Source organism: Podarcis tiliguerta (assembly GCF_965153285.1).
Source record: "Podarcis tiliguerta genome assembly, chromosome: Z".
Lineage (NCBI taxonomy): Eukaryota > Metazoa > Chordata > Lepidosauria > Squamata > Lacertidae > Podarcis > Podarcis tiliguerta.
This window is the reverse complement of record NC_139553.1, coordinates 24883641-24903649: the sequence shown is the minus strand read 5'-3', so window position 1 is coordinate 24903649 and position 20009 is coordinate 24883641. Positions and strand designations below refer to the sequence as shown.

At 45.5% G+C, this 20009-nt stretch overlaps 1 protein-coding gene across 1 annotated transcript in view; it reads right to left on the bottom strand.

The window, feature by feature from the left end:
* Window positions 1–19663, bottom strand: part of CHRDL1 (chordin like 1) — a 51792-nt gene extending 32129 nt beyond the window's left edge. The window contains exons 1-4 of the mRNA XM_083423827.1: window positions 19085–19663; window positions 13901–14002; window positions 5957–6069; window positions 4506–4599 (exon numbers count right to left, since the gene is read on the bottom strand). Coding sequence (XP_083279953.1) covers window positions 4506–4599; window positions 5957–6069; window positions 13901–13997 — 304 coding nt within the window. The 5' untranslated portion in view covers window positions 13998–14002; window positions 19085–19663. The remainder of the gene's footprint in view (window positions 1–4505; window positions 4600–5956; window positions 6070–13900; window positions 14003–19084) is intronic.
* Between the last annotated feature and the right edge of the window lie 346 nt (window positions 19664–20009).

The following is a 20009-nucleotide window of genomic DNA, read 5'->3' as shown; positions in this document are numbered from 1 at the left end:
AGGAGCCACATGCACTAGATAGCTGCTTGTAGGTGGCTAAAATTAGTTGTTAAAGATTGACAGCAGGAGTGAAACCTTGCCAGCATATTACACTTCAGCTTCAAGAGCTGCTCTGGCTGCCAGTTTGTTACCTGGCCAAAGTCAATGTGTTACTACTGGTATATAAAGCCCTTAACAGCTTGAGGGGCACCTTTTGAGCCAATCCAATCAAAGGGCGACTAATCCATTAAACATTGCAGCAATCATAATCATGCTGTTAATTTACTGCCTTTACCAGGAGCTGGAATCTCTGTATGGCTACCCCATGTGGTGAGTCACTGAACTGCAGGTGACAGCCTTCTCAGTGAAAAGCTTTCTGGGCTGACTCTGCGGGTACTCCTACCGGAAGCTGCTCTTAGCCCTTGATGGACCCCAATGCCTTTGAAATGGATAAGCAGATTCAATGTGGGGAATTTTTGGCCAGGGTTGTGGCAGGCAGAGAAAGAGTGGAACTCACAGTGTTTCCCAAATGTGGGTCTCCGGCTGTTTTTGGACTACAACTCCCATCATCCCTAGCTAGCAAGACCAGTGGTCAGGGATGATGGGAATTGAAGTCCGAAAACAGCTGGGAAACACTGCTCTAGACCCAAGGCTCAGCATGTTAATTGCATTTGGGCAACTCACATCATGTCCAGTTTGGCCTTAAATGCCAGTCAAGGAGATGAGAAAGTAAGGATGATTTAGAACCACACTTTTCAGTGATTGCTGAAACTAATTTTATCTAGGCAAGTCTATCCAGACACATAGGTATTGATAGGTTTTTTTTAATCATCTTTAAAGCTTTTCCATTTTTCTTAACTGATTTCATTGATGATTTTAATATTTCTTCTAAACTGCTGAGAAGTTTTACCACAATCAAGCAGTATATACATTTTGTTAAACAAGAACACCAAATGCTGCATCCAGTCTCAACTTCTCCTTGTCCTTATATGGGTGATCAAAAACTGTGCCTTATCTGTCCTGCTTTTACTTGCTTTTTTGTTCTTTCCTTACTGGAATAGCAGAAGAATAAAAGGGAGGGGGACTGAAAAGTGAGAAGGAAAACAGGTTGAACTTGAGACGTCCCGAAAAACCATAAATTCACAGGAGTGTGAGCGTAAATATGTAGCTAATCATAAAAAGTTCCTGGAAGGCTGAATATAGTCTGGAGCACAAGCTGAAAAAAAGTTCTTGGAGCCAGATGGTCTGACCCACATGGCAAAAGATGGTGGTATCCAGTCAAATATAACTGGAGATCAAAGCAGGAGGTGGAAGAACCAGTGGCAGTGCTAAGGACTGCTGTGTACAGGCCTTATTTATTCCTGTTGGAAATTTGTTTGACTTCACTGTCAAGCAGTCAAGATTTGTTTGTTAGTTGGATTAGTAACACTTAGTTACTTTCAGATGTAAAAATGAAAGCCTGAATGCACCTACCATGCTTACCTACCATGCTTATTAATAATAAATCCCATGTGTGTCAGTATACATGAAGAGCTAATGATTCATGGGCATGTGCCAAATTTATGGTGATATTTATGAGAAGCTGTGGGCAAAAGGTTTCCAAATGGCCTGTAACCAACATAATGTGACCAACATAACACGAGACAATTAATTGATAGGCACCCACAAATAAATGCCTCCTAAGCAAGACCCTGTGCATACAACACTTTGGAGCACCCAAACTTAGCACTAAGCAGGATCGCAAACTTTCTTAGTGCTGGACTCAGGAGAGTGAATGGGCACACTAGGGAGCTCCCTGCAAGGAGCTCTTGGGCACGTCATCATCACAGTAACAGTAATAGTAATTGTTGTTGTTGTTGTTTATACCCCAACTCATCTGATTGGGTTTCCAAACTCCACACTGAAAAGGAAAGAAGTCTCCTCCCTTCCCTTTTAAACCCAAACTTGTTGTGATCTTAAAGAGGGATGGAGAGACTCCCAAAACCTTATCCCTCTCATCCATGTGAAGCCTGATCTTGTTGTGACCTTAAGGGGTGGATGAAGAATCACAAATATTCTCAAAAGCCTTTGGAAGTCTCCTCTCTTTAAGGCTTCAATAAAATTGGGCTTAAAGGGGATGGCGGAGCTTCTTTCTCCTTCCCCATTCAAGCCTGATTTCTCTCTAATGGGGGCAAAAGGTATTTTGATAGGCTCGTGGCCTCGCCCATCTGTGAAATTTGACCCATAAGGGAGATCCTGATAAGGACCTGGCCCATGGGGACAAAAGTGGTTCCCACTGCTGCTCCACATGAATCCACCTATTTAGCCTAGCTAGGGAGAGCTTGCCTTTGCCACATGGATCTTCCCACAGGCAGGAGGAAGCTGGATGAAATTGCCCCCCTCTCTGCTCAGCCTGAGCAGCTGTTTTGGTCTCAGTGGATAAAGATGAAATTCTGCTCACGTGAATTGCTAAACTGGTACAAGAGCCTCTGCTCAGTCCCAGTGTTCAGTCCTGTTCTACATTGGCTGCTATCAGCAACAAAGCAACCCTGTAGCCCTCTGGAGAATGCTGAATAAATACCTCCTTTGCAACCCTGTGTAACTAATACCCTTTTAAAACTGGAAACGGGGAGCTGGAGAGACGGTGGCAGGAGCAGAGGCCAAGCATCAAGCCTGCCAGACGTTAGGCCATGTCGGGAATTTTGCAACAAATCCAAGAGAGATCTCGCTTCGTCTGCATTGTACAGTGGTTCTTAACAATGAGCATATAATAAATGTACAGTCTGCAGGAGTTTATTACGCAGCGTATGACCCAGTTTATATAGCCATAAACATCACCAGCTCTCTGCTTCTCTGATTTACAGTTCCCCAGCCTAATTATGAAGCTATGTTACGTTGCAAGAAAGACTCCAGTTGTATATGGCTTTTATTTAGGGTTACTGCCTCTCCCAGACAACCATTCAACGACAATTTTCTGCTCATTTGGGCATGGGGCCAGCCTTTGATATAGTCTGCCAGTAGGATTTAGAGCAGGACCCTGGGACTGGAGGACAAGGACGAGGATGACATCTTCAGTGCAGGGTGGCTCCCCAGATGTTGCTGACCTGAAACTCCCATCAGTCCTAGCCAACATGCCAAATTGTCAGAGATGGTGGGAGTTGTAGTCCAGTAACATCCAGCAATATATGGACACTGAGCACCATTTTGAATCACAATCGTGGACCAAAATGTCACTTTGGAATGACTTTGCCTGTTTTCTGATGTAGGTTTGACTGCCTCTCAAAATATCACCGCAAAACTCAGCACAAGGGGAGTAGTGGAGGAAGGGGAGTGGAGGGGGTGGAGCGCCATGGGTGGCACTGGGGCTGCAGGGCGCCCTCCAGCACGGGATGTGACGTGGGACGCATGTGGCACACGGTCTGCAGAGCTCCAAAGTCACTGCCTCCTTTCTGGCCACCCTCCAGCTGAGGGGGAGGCGGCGGGCAGACTCCCTGCAGGGAGCAGTGTGCCCTCTCCCAGCTTGGCCCCCCCCCAGTTGGTGGCTAGCCCTATCCCCTGTGCGTGGCGCCTGCGTGCAGGGCATGCACACTGCCCCTGGCGCCTGAGTGGCTAGCTATGCCACTGCACAAGGGGCCCTGGGGTGAAGATGAAGGAGACGTCAATGTATGGGTGCCATTTTGAATCAAGATGGTGGACCAACAATAGGACTTGGGCATTCTTGCACAAGTTCTTTGGCGTAGGTTTGGCTACCTCTCAAGATATAATTGCCAAACTTGGCATGAGGGTTCCTAAAGTGGGAGCAGCAAACGTCACTGTTGTTTGGATTCCAGGTGTCATTTTGAATCAACATGGCTGACCCAAACATCACCTTGGTGTGACATCACCCATTCCGACCTGCCCCCGTTTTTTAAAATATAGATTCTTAGAGAGGTTTAACAGCCAATACCTCTTCACAGGGAGCTCCATGGATGGTAGCTCTGTGAGGAAGAATAGTGGTCTCCTAACAAATCTCAGCACCCTTGGCAAACCACAGTTCCCAGAAGACATGCCTGTTTAAAGCAGTATAATAGTACTTTAAATGTATGCTGCATGAATGTGGCCCAGATTGGCCTTTGGCCTGATCCTGCAGTCAGGCTCCTCTTGCATTCTAATGAAATACAATTCCTAGGACAAACAGGACAGCACCTAAAAGGTGGATTATAGTGCCAGATAAACAAAAACTGAGTGATCTGCATGCACAGAGGAACAGCACTATTTCATGTGGGATTTATCTAGCCAGCTTGCTCTGATAAAATGAGCAGAGGCCATCTAGAAATGGTACTGACGGCTTGTGGGGAGGGCTAGGGTCCCCTCCAGGCTCCCTCAGCCAGTCATCTCCTGAGAATATGGGCCTCTCTTGTCATAAATGGAGTGTATAACAGCATTTGCTGCATGAAAGCATTCCATTGTTATTTTTAGATGGGGAATTTGTCTGTTTGCTCTGCCCCAGCAGCATCCCAAGCTGAGTGCAGTTAAGGAGCTTTGTTATACTGGAAATAAGACTTTACCTGGACACCGTGGGCAGCAGAGCTGCGGCACATGCACTGGATTGGGGCAATGCAAATTCGGGCACCTTATTCTGTTGCACAACACGTTCCCATTCTGGAGAAATAAGTTGAAGAGAAGAAGGGTTATTTCTGTTCAGCAACCTCAGCATGCTTTACCATCCTGGCCTTGCAATAGCTTTCCCATTTTATGGATGAAGATTCATAAACCAAGCAAGATATCCTTCCTAACCTCAGGCAAGTTCATGTAAAATCCCACTATGGTGAACAAGAAATTGAGCCTGATGTAGAGTTATGCAAATGAATGGGTGGAGTTTATACAGACATTGGTCGTCATGATCCTCAATAACTTCCATTGAATTCTATGGGGCAAAATAATTGGGGTTCAATTTGAGATACCCTTGGGAGCAGGGATGGATTGATGTGCCCATTCAATATCTCCATTCCATTCTGCATTAATCTATGATTTTTTTAAAAATAAAAAATGCATATTTGAATGTATTTTCTCATAAAAGGCAAAGGTAAAGGGACCCCTGACCATTAGGTCCAGTTGCGGACAACTCTGGGGTTGTGGCGCTCATCTCGCTTTACTGGCTAAGGGAGCCGGTGTACAGCTTTTGGGTCATGCGGCCAGCATGACTAAGCCACTTCTGGCGAACCAGAGCAGCGCATGGAAACACCGTTTACCTTCCCGCTGGAGCGGTACCTATTTATATACTTGCACTTTGATGTGCTTTCGAACTGCTAGGTTTGCAGGAACAGGGACCAAGCAATGGGAGCTCATCCCGTCGCGGGGATTCGAACCACTGACCTCCTGATCGGCAAGCCCTAGGCTCTGTGGTTTAACCCACAGCACCACCCACGTCATAGACACTTCTAAATCCACAGTCCCCAAACACAAATTTTAACATGCATTTTGCTGCATTGTTGAGTCAAGGATTGAGCTGAGGCATGCAAAACCCAAATGATAACTGTGTCCCTCTCTACATATTAGCCAGGGCAGTACAAATCAGGATACTTCACTTCAAAAGGCAAAACTGAATAACAACTTTTACAGTGGTACCTCGGGTTACAGACACTTCAGGTTACAGACTCTTCTAACCCAGAAATATTACCTCGGGTTAAGAACTTTGCTTCAGGATGAGAACAGAAATCGTGTGGCGGAGGCACGGCAGCAGTGGGAGGCCCCATTAGCTAAAGTGGAGCTTCAGGTTAAGAACAGTTTCAGGTTAGGAACAGACCTCTGGAATGAATTAAGTACATAACCAGAGGTACCACTGTAGTTGGATCACTAGCTAAATTGTGAAAATAGCATAGAATTTAGCTAGGTTTATAGCAATCCCTGTGACACATAGCCTGCCCATCATAACAAAGGACATTCCTCTCTTGTGCACAATGGTCACCATCTGGCTGTCAGGGCTGAAAAGCAATAGAATTAGCTTCAAGGAACGTACCTCTGAGCAGAGACAGTTAACGCAGTAGACAATCCCATAAGGCTCTAGGTATGGATGCCACCTTTCGCCTACACGATACTTTTTATCTTGGAACACACAGTAAGTCTCTGAGTCTGCAAAAGAGAAGAGGCCAAGATGTGAAGGGTGAGCAAAGGGGTCTGTGCAAAAGCAGAGTGGGTAACCATCATTTTAGGAACATAGGAAGCTGCTGTATGCCAAGTCAGACCATTGGTTCATCTAGCTCAGTATTGTCTACACTGATTGGCAGCAGCTCTCCAGGGTTTCAGGCAGACAGAAGACATCCCCAGTCCTACGTGGAGATGAACTTAGGATCTTCTGAAGGCAAAGCAGATGCTCTACCCCTGTGCCCCTTGGGGATATCTTACTGTAGTGCTAAACTTCCACATGTTTTTTGATTTATTTAGCAATATTTAAATTCTCCTTAATCCACAAATACCTTCACATGGCTTCCACAACACATAAGAAATTAGTGGTAAAATAAAACTTTAAAAGCAAGTATGCATAAAGATGGTCAAAGTATAGATAACACCAGCAGTTGCAAATTGGAAATTGCATTTGGAAATTGATCTTACTTTTGTAGGTTTCCATTCTGTTATTGCATATTTTATTATTCCATTCTATTTTAGATTCTAATTGAAAATGGACAGAATATTTTGTGGAAAACCAAATGCCATTTTTGAAGAAGAGGAAGAGGAACTTAAAAGATGCCAAACATTTGCTGTTCAAGGAAACGGGGAAGAGGACAAGCTTCCATTTCTGGTTGCATCTTCTAGCCTTTGTCCTTAGTTTTGCCTAATCTCCTGTTAAGTGATGAGCCACTGAACCTGATTGTGTCTCTCTGTGTGCTCTTTAACCTGCTTGCCTTCCTTTCTAAGACCCTGCTTCTCTCCAGGCAGACATAGTAAAGGTAAAGGTAAAGGTACCCCTGCCCGTACGGGCCAGTCTTGCCAGACTCTAGGGTTGTGCGCCCATCTCACTCAAGAGGCCGGGGGCCAGCGCTGTCCGGAGACACTTCCGGGTCACGTGGCCAGCGTGACATCGCTGCTCTGGCGAGCCAGAGCCGCACACGGAAACGCCGTTTACCTTCCCGCTAGTAAGCGGTCCCTATTTATCTACTTGCACCTGAGGGTGCTTTCGAACTGCTAGGTTGGCAGGCGCTGGGACCGAACGACGGGAGCGCACCCCGCCGCGGGGATTTGAACCGCCAACCTGACGATCGGCAAGTCCTAGGAGCTGAGGTTTTACCCACAGCGCCACCCGCATCCCATCCCCAGGCAGACATACAGTTAGCCAAAGGGCCCTGAAGCCTTAAGACAATAACAACAACAAAACCACCAACCACCTCAAGGTTGTGCTAGAGGGTAAATGTACCCAACATCCCACCCACATATAGTGTCCTCCTTTATAGAGAACAAGCTGCCAGAGGACAGGCCTCCATTTGAAGGCATTCTCTATTTCCAGGGCTGCCTGGCCCAAGTCTTGTTTAAAACTAAAGAACACTAAGAAGGGAGAGCAGGAAGGCACTTGAAGTTGTCTATCAACAATCAGCACTTGGATAGCAGACTAAGCAGAGGAACATAGGAAGAGCCTACTAGATCAGACCAAAGGCTCATCTAGTCCAGCAGCCTGTTCTCACAGTGGCTGAACAGATGCCTTTTGGAAGCCTGCAAACTGGACATGAGTCCAATGACAGTCTGTCTACTTGTGATTCCCAGCAACTGGTATTCAGGGGATGAAGGTGTCTCTCAGTGGAGGTAGAACATAACTGTCATGCCTATTGCCTTGTCCTCTATGAATTTGTCCTGTGGGAGTGAGTTCCACAGATTAACTATGTGCTGTGTGAAGTACTTTCTTTTGTCAGGCACAGCAACCACCCGGTCACAGTCTCTTTCACTAGCATGACATATACTCCTGTTTAAATTTGCATTTATACGTAGAAATCATTACAGTGTTACCTCGGGTTACATATGCTTCAGGTTACAGACGCTTCAGGTTACAGACTCCGCTAACCCAGAAATAGTACCTTGGGTTAAGAACTTTGCTTCAGGATGAGAATAGAAATCGCACGCGGCAGTGGGAGGCCCCATTAGCTAAAGTGGTGCTTCAGGTTAAGAACAGTTTCAGGTTAAGAATGGACTCTGGAACAAATTAAGTTCTTAACCCGAGGTACCACTGTATAAGCAAATGTTATCCACCTTGAACCCCACTATTGTTCTGAAGTATCTCCACAAGAGATGACATACATCACAGCAGTGGTTCTCAAACATTTTATTTTTTTAATGTCCCTCCAATGGAAATTGCTGAGGGTCTTGGTGAACCACTGAATAAAGTTTTTGTTTGTTTGTTCTACAAATCAAACCACACATACAACTCATATTTTAGTGGCTGTGCTCTTCTCTTTGTAAAGGAATGGCTTCTTGTCAGTAGAGGCCTGTGACGCAGGGTGGAATTTAACTTAAAACTTCGACTCAGGTTCAGCATTCATTCAGCTTCTGTATTTAGGATTGAGGGTGGCAAAGGATGAAGAGCCCATGCTGTACTTTGGCTTGAGCAAAGCGGTCTCAATCTCCATTGTCAGAAATAAATAAAATCGAATGCAGGGCCAAGTAGGTACATTCACAGGTCTCGCTATCTGAGCACAATGCATTCTCAGGAAATTGTTTGTTAGGTGAACGTTCGCATAATGAATTGACAATTTTCATTGAACCCTATTGGAAAAATTCCAGTGCATTCTGGACCGTAGAATTTTGACCCCAAAATGATGGGGGGGGCCCCACGAAGACCCTTTGAAACTTTGTAAAAGGCAAACAAAGGGGGGGGGGATTCTCTTATTTGTCAAATCTCCATCCCTCCCTCCCTCTCCTCCTGCTCCCACCCACATGGTTTCTAGCAGCAAAACACAAAAAAGTAATGCTTGTTTAAGGTTGCTTATTTGTTTACAGTACTACATGCAGGTCCGACTGTTTGGATATCTGAATCTGTGCTGTGTATAGCAAGGTTTGGGTACTAATTCCTTGTGTTTGGATAAGTGAATTTTCATTCAAGTGTTTGGATAGCAGGACCTGCATGCATTCTTAACAGTACTGCAAGTTTCCTGAAAGCACTTGAAGGAGCCTGCAAAGTAGTATTAGACAACAGACCTCAGATTGATAACTTCTGCACCATAGAAGAGTTGTTGAGAGATGGCCATTTAAACCTGGCCAATATGATCTGCTTTCCTTCCTTCTGCCTAAAAACAGAGTGCAGGCTGTGTGGGGCACTGTGGTGGTTTGTGTGAAAAGATCTGCTTCCACTTCAGTCGGCTGTGGGATGAATGAGGCTTTCATGTCTGAGAAGCAGTGAACTGGGGATGCCACCGACAGCCCCTTGGTGATGCTCCTGCTTTAGACAAAGCTATTTGCACAGCTCGTTCTTGTGAATAAGCTCAGCCGAGCAGAGAGAATGCCTCCCTTGGATCACGTCCATCTCGTCCTTCCCTTTTGTATCCCTCTACTTGCCAGGGAAGTTTGGTTAGAGTTGGGAAATATGCTTGTTCTGTGGTCAACTACTTTCACATAATGTTGACCAATACAAGAAATAAGCCAGAGAAAAGTGGCACCTACAGGTAGGGGATCCCATGGTTTCCAAGTAGCTTCAAATGAGATTTCCATGGCTAGCCCTACCATGAGGCAGAGTGACGCAGTGGCCTCAGGTGGCAAATGCTATGGAGCTGCGAGTGGACAGAACTATGGGAAGAATCCAACATTGTGTTCTTCCAATTGCTCTGTCAGTGAAAGTGTTTCAGCTTGCCCAACAGAATGATCTCCCTCACCTCCTGTCATGCACTGTTCTGGAGGTTTCCAGACTCCCCAGATTTTTGGGCGGGTGGTGAGGAGAGAGGAAAGGGGGGAAGTCCCACTGCACTAGTGGAATTCATTTTACTGGTTCCTTTTGGCACATGTACATCTAGCCCTACATGGTCTGTCCTACGGCCCCTAAGGTGGGAAATGTTGAGGAAAAAGGCTATCTAAACAATCAAAGGGGGCGGAGCAACTCTCCTGTGAGGAAAGATTACAACATCTGGGGCTTTTTAGTTTAGAGAAAAGGTGAGTAAGAGGGGACACGATAGAGGTGCATAAACATATTCTTGATATGCAAAAAGTGCATAGCCTGTCTCATAATACTAGAACTCAGGGTAATCCAATGGAACTGAATGTTGGAAAATTCAGGATATTTATTTGCACAATATATAGCTCAAGTGTGGAATTTTCTCCCACAAGAGGTGGTGATGACTACCAACTTGGGTGACTTTTAAAGAGGATGAGACAGATTCATGGAATGCTATTGCACTCAGGGCTTGCTTGCAGGCTTCCCACAGGGGTATCTGGTTGACCACAGTGAGAACAAGATGCTGGAGTAGATGGCCCGTGGTCTGATTCAGGAGGGCTCTTCCTATGTTCTTAAGCTAACCTGCTTTGCTCAGGTGCAGTGGAGGCAATGTCAAAGCAAGATTCAACTGTCACTCAAGTCTGAGGTGGGGTTGTACATGGAATGGGGGCAGCAAAATGTCTTGAACAATTTCCAGTGATCACCAAGTATGTCACCTGCCATTCATGACTTTTGGCAACCAATGTCATGTCCCATAGATTGCTAAGATCAGGGAAAACTATTCTCAGATATATACGGTATTTTTGTTTCCAAAGACCTCATTAATATGTTTTACTAACTGCCTGGGCAATTTGTTTCCTTAAATGGTATTGCATCTTTTATTTGATTTATCTTAGATAAATATGACCTGAAAACTTCAGCACATGACTTCAAACTCATGGGATGGAACCCAGGTGACCTCGGTGATGTGTATAGCAGTGCTTAAAATGGAATGAAGCAAACTCTGCATTTGTTATATCTGAGGTAAAACAGACCCTCCAGCTATTACATTAGATTCTTGACAAGGCAATGAAAAATATACTCTTGGGGAAAACAAAGAGTTCATTCAAGATAAAATAAAATTTATCAGCTAGCTAAATAGGGGGGAAACAGTTAAACATGCTTAGCATAAAGGCAAATGTAACAATAGGAACATGCAGAGTAAGGCAATCTCGTGGGGAAACCAGTCCCAAATTATTAAATGTGAATCAATCCCCCACATCCCCACTAAGTCCCTCTGAACTCAGTGACACTTACTTCTGAGTAGACATGGACAGATTTATGCTGTAAATGTTATATTCAAACAAATTCAAAGTTCAGTTTCTGTATTAGTTTTATTGCAGTGCTTATAAATATGTTAAGATTATGAACATGATAATTTGTCCTGTGCTGGAAGAGTTGTGCACATGAGTATATGTATTTCCTAGGGATGGTCACCTGACATTATTTAATTGCAGCTTTCATTTTGGATTGGGCTGGCATTGCATGCATTTCCAGATGCTCAAGTTGGCTTGCATCATATTCATTCATTATGTTAGTAATTAATTTTATGATTGATGCATTTCTACAAATGGAAAAAAAAAATCCATGGAAAAATAAAGTAGTGGAAAAAGTTGCAGAACATGTTTTCCCTTTCCTTTCCCCAACATTTCCCTCTGAGAACAGTCTACCCCACATAACTGGTGCTGGATGGGGATCAACAATGGTGGTGGTAGTCACTGCTTTTTTCCTGGGAGCTTCAAACCAAAACTTGTGCTCTATTGGCCAACTATTAAGACTGGATTTTGAGAAATAGTGTTTTCATTTTCCTTCAATGTTCCGGAATTCATTGTCTACAGAAGGGAAAATTCTGTGGGTGGGCATTCCTGCTGCCAATCAGCAGTGAATGAATCCATCAATACCAGTTGTTGGTGAGCACAAGTAGTTGTTGCACTCAGCTCTTGCTTATGGGCTTCACTTTGGGGCATCTGGTTGAGCACTGTGGGAAGAGAATACTGAGCTAGATGGTCCTTGGGTCTGATCCAGCAGCCAGCCTCTCCTTATGTTCATCTACAGCTCCACCTGCCTCTCCATAGGGAAGCCTAATATCTAAGCTGTGTCATCATCTGTCAGGGGATCCCTAAGATCAGCCTTCCCCAACCTGGTGCCCTTTAGAAGTTTTAGATTACAGTTTCCTTCATCTCCAGACAATACAGCTGTGCTGTTGAGAAGAGTAATCCAAATAAGCTGGAGGGCACCAGGTTGGGGGAGGATGTCTTATATTCTATATTTATGATGGATTTTAATTGTTGCAAGTTGCTTTGGAGATCCAGTCTTGATTGAAAAGTGGGGTGTAAATAAACCAGTTAAACCAACCTTCCTATCAGCTTTAGAAAAACAAAACATTCTTGGTTTTGGAAAACCATTAAAATGATATACACTGAAATTTAACCAGGGGGATATGAGGAAGTCACTTAACAATGTTACTAAGTTTGGTTGAAATATAGTGAGATTTATGCTTGTTTGTTTGTTTGTTTGAAAAACTTTTGGAAAAACCAATAATTTTTTTTTGAAAAAAAGAAAGAAAAACAAAACATTTATATTTCTGGAGTATATCAGAACAAAATAAAAATTGTTTCCATGTGCAATACTGTCTTTGCAAAACAATAATGACGACTGTAATCCCTTGAGAGAACAAGACAACATCACCATCTTATCATTGGATCATTTTTTTCACTTCTCTGATGAATCAGATGCCCTTGCTCTCATAGGTAAAGGTAAAGGGACCCCTGACCATGAGGTCCAGTCGTGGCCGACTCTGGGGTTGCGGCGCTCATCTTGCTTTATTGGCCGAGGGAGCCAGCGTACAGGTTCCAAGTCATGTGGCCAGCATGACTAAGCCGCTTCTGGCAAAACCAGAGCAGCGCACAGAAACACCGTTTACCTTCCCACCGGAGCGGTACCTATTTATCTACTTGCACTTTGATGTGCTTTCAAACTGCTAGGTTGGCAGGAGCAGGGACCGAGCAACGGGAGCTCACCCCGTCGTGGGGATTTGAACCGAAAACCTTCTGATTGGCAAGTCCTAGGCTCTGGGGTTTAACCCACAGCGCTGCCCGCGTCCCATGCTCTCATAACTACTGTTTATTCAATTTATTACTACAATTATATCCCACCTTTTCCCCAAGGAGCTCAAGGTGGAGTACCATGGTTCTCTCCCTTCCCATTTTAGCCTGTGAGGTAGAACAGGCTGAGAGGCAACGTGTCCTACTTATTGTAAACTGCTACACACAGTGCTTTTTTCAGGGGGGGAGGGGTACGCATACTCCAAAACTTTTTGTGAATCTTTGTACTTTTGTCCATTTACTGTATTTATTTTTCCCAATTTGATCTATGATCATTTTCATTAAAATGTGGACCAAATCTAATTTCTCTCCCCTGCATTCCTGCCAGGGCAGGCCCAAGACATTTTGGCACCTGCGGTGAACTACAAAATGGTGCCCCCTCCCAGCCAGGGAAGAAGGGGTGAGTGAAAGAATAAAGATCTACATAAGGATAGGCTGCACCTGTGGATCCTGCCACCTGAGCCAGTTGCCTCACCTTGCCTCATGGGTGGGCTGGCCTAAATCTCTGCAATCCATCTGTCTGCCACTGCTGTCAGATAAGCTTTCCAGGTTCAACCTACAGAGGAGGTTGACCTGGAGGCTGACCCGACTGAAGGGCACTTTCCCCAGGGCTTTCTTGGAGCCACCCATACCATAGACTCTGCCCTTTGCAGGTTTAAGGGCCATGTGTGTGCAGAACCAATTGATGTACACCACATGCACATCCAGGGCATGGGCTGCATATGCAGGAGCTTACATGTATTCAGGTGTAAGTACAGTACAGTGGCTCTTGATCACCTGGAGGTTGGGATGAGTCCTGTATCCACATTTTCAGTCTACACCTTTCCATTCTACACAGATGAATGTATGGTCAGGGCTAATGACACCAAAGACAGCAGGATTCTAGCTGGCCTTCAACAAGAGTTTTACTCACATTTTCCTTGTTCCGTTTTACTTCCCTCAATGAAAAGAAGGCAGAGCACACAGGCCAAAAGGAATCGAACGTTTTCCAGTGTCCACTTTTTCCTCATCTTTGCTGTAAAGAAAAGGAAGGGGGGAAGGAAAACAAAAACACATTTGCTGTCAAAGAAAGTTGGAGCTGTAGAAGAAAACCCAAAGGCTATTTACAATGAAGTCCTCAAAGATGATTAGACTCAGACTAGAAATCAGCTGAACTGCTGGAGCAGGAGCGAACTCTGTTGAGGTCTTTTGCTAGTGCAGTATTTTTCAAGCTTCCTACCCTCTGGGAACTGCTGACACATTGATTTGTCCACTGCAGAATCTCTTTGGGATTGCAAAAGATTCTGGGATTCTAGGACACACTTTCATCTGATGCAAGGCATGAGTATAGCTTGGTGCAGATACAATGCTAAATGATGGTTTAGTGCACAGTGGGGCCACCTATGGCCCAACCTCAGCCTCATCTTAGCCTGATCAGTTCAGACCTCTAGTGAGAGTAAACTTTCACTTCCCAGGCTGCCTGCTAGGTGAGGATGGAATGGAGATTGTATGTGTGTGAGAGAGTGCTAGGTTAGCTCCGGCCCTTCCCACAGTCAGAATGTGCAGGTGTTCACTTCTAGTTTACCATCATGTGAATGAGGTTGTGCAAAGCTTGTACTTGTCTGTCCCCCTCTCCTCACTTCTTATTTTGCACACCGCAAGGAGAAGATAGGAAACTTTAGATTTTCATTTTCAGTTAACTGCAGTTTAGCTACGGTTTACTGAAACAAGCCAGCTTCATAAACCAAGTGCTGAAGTTGGCTTGTTTTAGTAAACCATAGTTTAGACTAATCACAGTTTGTTGAGGTTCATGTGAAAAGAGAAAACTCTGGTTAGTTAAAAACAGAAGCAAAAACTTCTGTCTCCTCCTCACAGTCACCTCAGAAGAGGGTCAGGAGGTACTTGAACCTAAAGATCTTGCAGGCTCATTCTCATTACATAATAAACCATAATTTATCTTTATATCTGAGGGAGGGCAATGACCATGCCCTGCAAGGTACCCAATGCTCTGCTGAGGTCAAATTTGCAGGGGAAGATCAGTCATAATAGACATTGATCAAGCTCTGGTACCACCAGAACTGGAATCATGCTTTGAGCAGATCAAAATTGAACTCAGCATCTTTGCTTGCTGGTGTCTCAACATATATGCATGGTTAATGGAGACATATGTGGCCTTTTTTTTAAAGAAACAATTGGAATTCTGATCTGGGTTGGATTTTTTTAGGTGTTATTGCTTTTAAAAACCTTAGAGCTTCTCAATTCTTATCAAAGAAATGAGATAAAAAGGTGGTGATGAAACAACAGAAGCTGTCTGATACTATTTCGTACAGATTAATGAAAACTGCTTCTGAGAATTAAAATAAATTAAAATTGAGAGCTACATTCAGTGCATGCCATGTTTTGGAATTTCTGATGCAACCTTTAATTCCATTCATCCTCTTTAAAAGTTGCTTAATGAGAGGAATGCTACGGAAACCAGAATTTCCAGAAGACAATGCTCTGCATGTGCATAACTATTTGTTAATTTCCTTTTTTTAAATCTGAAGTTTCCACTCTTATAAATATGCATAATTAATTTTAATAAGAATCACGTGGGGGTTTTTTTAAAGTGTTTTCGGCAATAGGTTCTTTAATTCCTGTATTACTTTGTAGGCATCCGCTTTTGCAACTGTTTCCACCCCTCTTCATCATAATCAGACCAGCACCCCCCCATTTCACAACTGCTAAAATCTGGGGAGGAACATCTGCTTTCAAGGAAATGGATTAGCCTGTTAGTGCACAATATTACCCAATACAGTGTGTGACAGCTTTTACTAGTCCAGTGTCCTCCAGATGTATAAGACTACTACTCTCATCAGCCCCAGCAAGGCTAGCTGGGAGTGATGGGAGTTGTAGTTCAAAATATTTGAAGGGCACCAGATTGAGAAAGACTGGAGTATGGCAAAACCAAGCGAGTCATGGCTCTGAGTAGGCCAACCTCATCTTCACCACTGTCCCTGCTCCCCATCCACATGCTTTCTCTATCCAGACCCAACCCACACAATCACCCAGAGGAGAGTGCAAGGCAGGCAGAGAGAGCAGATCTATCTCTTCAACCTTGTCACTGCTTGCATACTCAGAAAGTGGAGGTGAGTAGGCATGGACAGATTATTGCATTGCATTTATATCCCACCTCTTCTCCAAGAAGTTCAAGGTGGTGTACATGGTTCTCCACCTCCCCATTTTATGCCACACAACAACCCTGTGAGGTAGGTTTGGCTGGGAGGCAATGACTGGCCTGAGCTCACCCTGTGAGCTTCATTGACGTGGTGGGATTTGAACCCTAGTCTCCCAAAATGCTGCACTACCACTGGCTCCCAGGAGGAGGAGCAGCAGCAGCAGGAGGAGGGACAGGAACACTGAGGTCACCAGTGGCAGAACTTGGCGTCTCAAATTTCAGCGACACCCTGTGCGATTCCAGAATCCATCATCTCCCCATCTCTAAAATGACCTTCCAACATAGGAAACTCCCTAATACCTGCTCATATCATGGGCGCACCTAGCTCAGTATTATCTACACAATCTGGCAGCAACTCTCTAGGGTTTCGGACGGGGCTGTTTCTGAACCTTACCTAGAGCTGCATGAGACTCTTAGAGGTTGGTTTTTCTGTGATAACCATGTGCTCAGCCAATGAGCTCTACAGGCTCTTGCTCATCCCAGTGGGGCTTTAGATTTGTGTTTCTCAAATCCCTTATCAGCAACACTGGTCAGAATTTTGCAATGTTTTGAAGTAGTTCTGGGTTAGTCACTCCCTCCACCTAACCTGCTTTACAAGGTTGTTGTGAGAACAAGTGAGAAAAGAATGGCAAAGCATTTCACATGTTGTGAAGAAAGCACTGCAAAAGAAATTTCCAAATACTACTTCTATCATGGCTTAGCTGAATTTCCACCATGCCTTTGGAGATCTGCTCATAAGGTCTGTGTCCAATCTTAGGATGGAAACCACAAATCTTTAGCCCTCCAACTCTGTCTTCTTTCAGCAAGAATCCCTTATTCAATCTAAGCTAAAAAGCAACAGCCAATTGCTGGTACCTGCAACTTTGGCGACAAGGCAGATCCTTTCATTTAGCTGTCCCTTTATTCTGACTGTGTTTTGTGCCAAGATAGCATTCCAACACCATGTTACCAAGATCATATATCATCATTTAGAAATTGTTGGTATACCAGGGGTGGTATGGGGAAACCCCCACCCCCGCTCCAAAAAAGAAATACCAACTAAATAGTACAAAGAATTTGCAGAAATGTACCCAATCAGCTCAATTTGAGCTGGGGGTTCCTGTCACTCAAAGGTTTACATTTGTACCAGAATCCACCCTAAAGCTGTTTCCAGTGAACCTGGTAGATTTTACAAAATGCTTTCCCCCATCACTGAGCTTCTGAAACCAGTGCCTAAGCTTTCCCAGCAAAAGGCATGGCTTAATGAAATGCAGAACTCAGCCACAGGGGCAGTTTAATTCAGTGCCAATGGTTATCTCAGTGTTAGAGCACCTGCCTTAAGTGCAGAAGATCTCAAGTTCAATCCCAGGCATCTCTAGGTCGGTCTGGGATGCTCCCTGCCTGGAACCCTGGACAACCTCTGCCACTCAGTGGAGGCAATACTGAGCTAGGCAGACAAATGGCCTAACTTGGTATACACCAGCTTCCTTTGTTATCTCTGGAGCATGTGCCTCAGATCATGTGCAGAGTGTTTTTCCTCATCACTGGCTCACTGTAGGTGGCTTCTTTATATCTGGGATTGGGCCTACTGGTTTCTTAAGCAGAAAGGATGCTTGGGGGATTGATTGTACCTTTCTGTTCAGTGTGGCAGGTGGGAGGCAGGTAAAAAGGGGCCAGGAGGACAAGCTGCAAGGTAAAAAAAACCATTCAAACACATGCAGCAGCCAATCCATCTTTACCCAGATGTAAGCACCACTATTTTCAGTAGGACTTCCCACCAAGTGAGTGTGCCTAGGACTGCAGCCCTAAAGTGCTCCAAGTGTATATTGAAGGGAGGGAATGAAAGAAAGGTTTGCTGCTACTATTGTTACATCAATGTGTTCAGTCAATTTTTTAAATGAAAAATTCAGGATGGGAGACCTAGTTATTGTGCTACAGGAAGCAAGCAAGTACACACACACACACACACAAGAGGGAGGGAGGGAGGGAGGGAGGGAGAGAGGGAGAGAGAGAGAGAGAGAGAGAGAGAGAGAGAGAGAGATGGTCTCATTGCATCTTAAAAACCCAGTTTCATTTTGGCCTTTTGCCACAGTTGTCCCAAGGGTACCACAAGATTCTCGCTCTCTCTCCCTGCTCTCTCTCTTGTCTTTTGCAAGATATTTCAAGCAATATACAAAGGATTCCCCCCCCCCCCAAAAGATATCAGTTCCAACTGCAGCTAGGCAAACAATATCCATCTCAAAGGAAGCAATGCTAACCTCCCAGAGCCTATTTACATTGGAGAGACATCATGCCCCCACAAAATGACATAAGAGCTCAGCTGGGGCCCAGCTAGTTCAGCATCCTTTCCTCACAGCGGTGACCAACCAGATGTCTTTGGGAAGCCCACAAACAACAGGTATTCAGAAGCACAGCCCCGTTAGGCTGCTTAAAGCGCGTGCCTAAAGCTACTCACGAATTCAGTGGTACAGACTTACTCCCAGGTAAGCGTGTGAAGGATTGCAGCCTATGAAGCCTTACCTGGAAGGGAAGTCCCAGTGAACTCAATGCGGCTTGCTTTCATTGTCGACATGTGCAAGGCTAGGGGTGTGCTGTAAAACTGCGGTTCTAAGCACACTCCCCTTGGAGCATGTCCCATGGAACGCATTAGCACTTGCTGCTGAGTAGACATGTCTGGATTGTAACTCTCACATACCGCGAACCTAACCATTTCTAATGGGAAGGAAACCCTACTGGATTCACTGGCGCTTCCTCCCAAGTAGGTGGCGTTAGGATTGCACCCTGAAATAGATGCAACGCGTGCAGCTGTCGAGGACCAAAGACTGGGGTCCTCCGCACTTTTCTGCGGAGGCAAAGCACAACCAGGTTGGCCGTTGACTTGACTCTGCTCATCAAAGAGGGACCGCCGCCCGATATACTAACCTGACTTGTCAATTTCTAGCGTGCTTCTTGCGCACCCTCTGAAGCGGGAGCCTCCGCGACTTTCCCCTCAGCCCTGAACTGGTCCAAAACGCCGGGCGGGAGGCGCGGTTTGTTCCTAAAAGCGAAGCGCGCTCTCCACAATGCACACACGCACCGAGGGCTCCTGCTCCACTGCAAAGGGACGAATCGCACCGGACTGCTCACTTGGTGGTATTCACCATCGAAGTGTGTTTGTGTGGAGGAGGAGGAGGAGGAATCGCACCGACAGCAGCCTTCAGAGAAGCAGAGAAGGAGCGGCTGCCGTTTCAAGAACAAACGCGGAGGAGGAGAAGCGAGCGGCGTCTGGGCCGTCGGATCTCTCCAGAGCTTTTGGAGTGGCCAGAGCTCAGGGAGGGTGCGAAGACTCTGCTTTTCTGGAGGGGGGCGGAGAACGAGAGACACCTGCTGTGCCGGCCGCCCACCGCCGCTGCCGCCGCCTTCCCCGCCCCCCAATGTTCTTGCCAACGAGAGCCGTCGAGTGGATGATGCGCGCCTCACCACGGATCCGCCTGTCGGGGCGGCTCTGCAAGCAGCCGCGGCTGACTGAGTGCTGAGATGCGCCTCCCACAGGCCTCGCTTTCTTTCTCCTCCTCCTCCTCCTGCTGCTGCTGCTGCTGCCGCCGCCCCCCACCCCACCCCCCACTTTCTTGGCACACAAATGGCGATTGACAAAGGTAGCGCCGGGTGGGGTTCCTTTCCTTATTGCCAGGGAAGGTGGGGAGGCGAGCGAGGACCGGTGTACAGCGCCACTGCTAGAAAACATTGGATGGAGTGGGTCAACAAAGTGCATGGGGAGGGGGGAGCGAGGGAGCACACCAAAAGTGTGTGTGTGTTTTGTTTTAGCCTGGCAAGTGAAGCAGCCAAGCAAGGGAATGATGCCACTTAA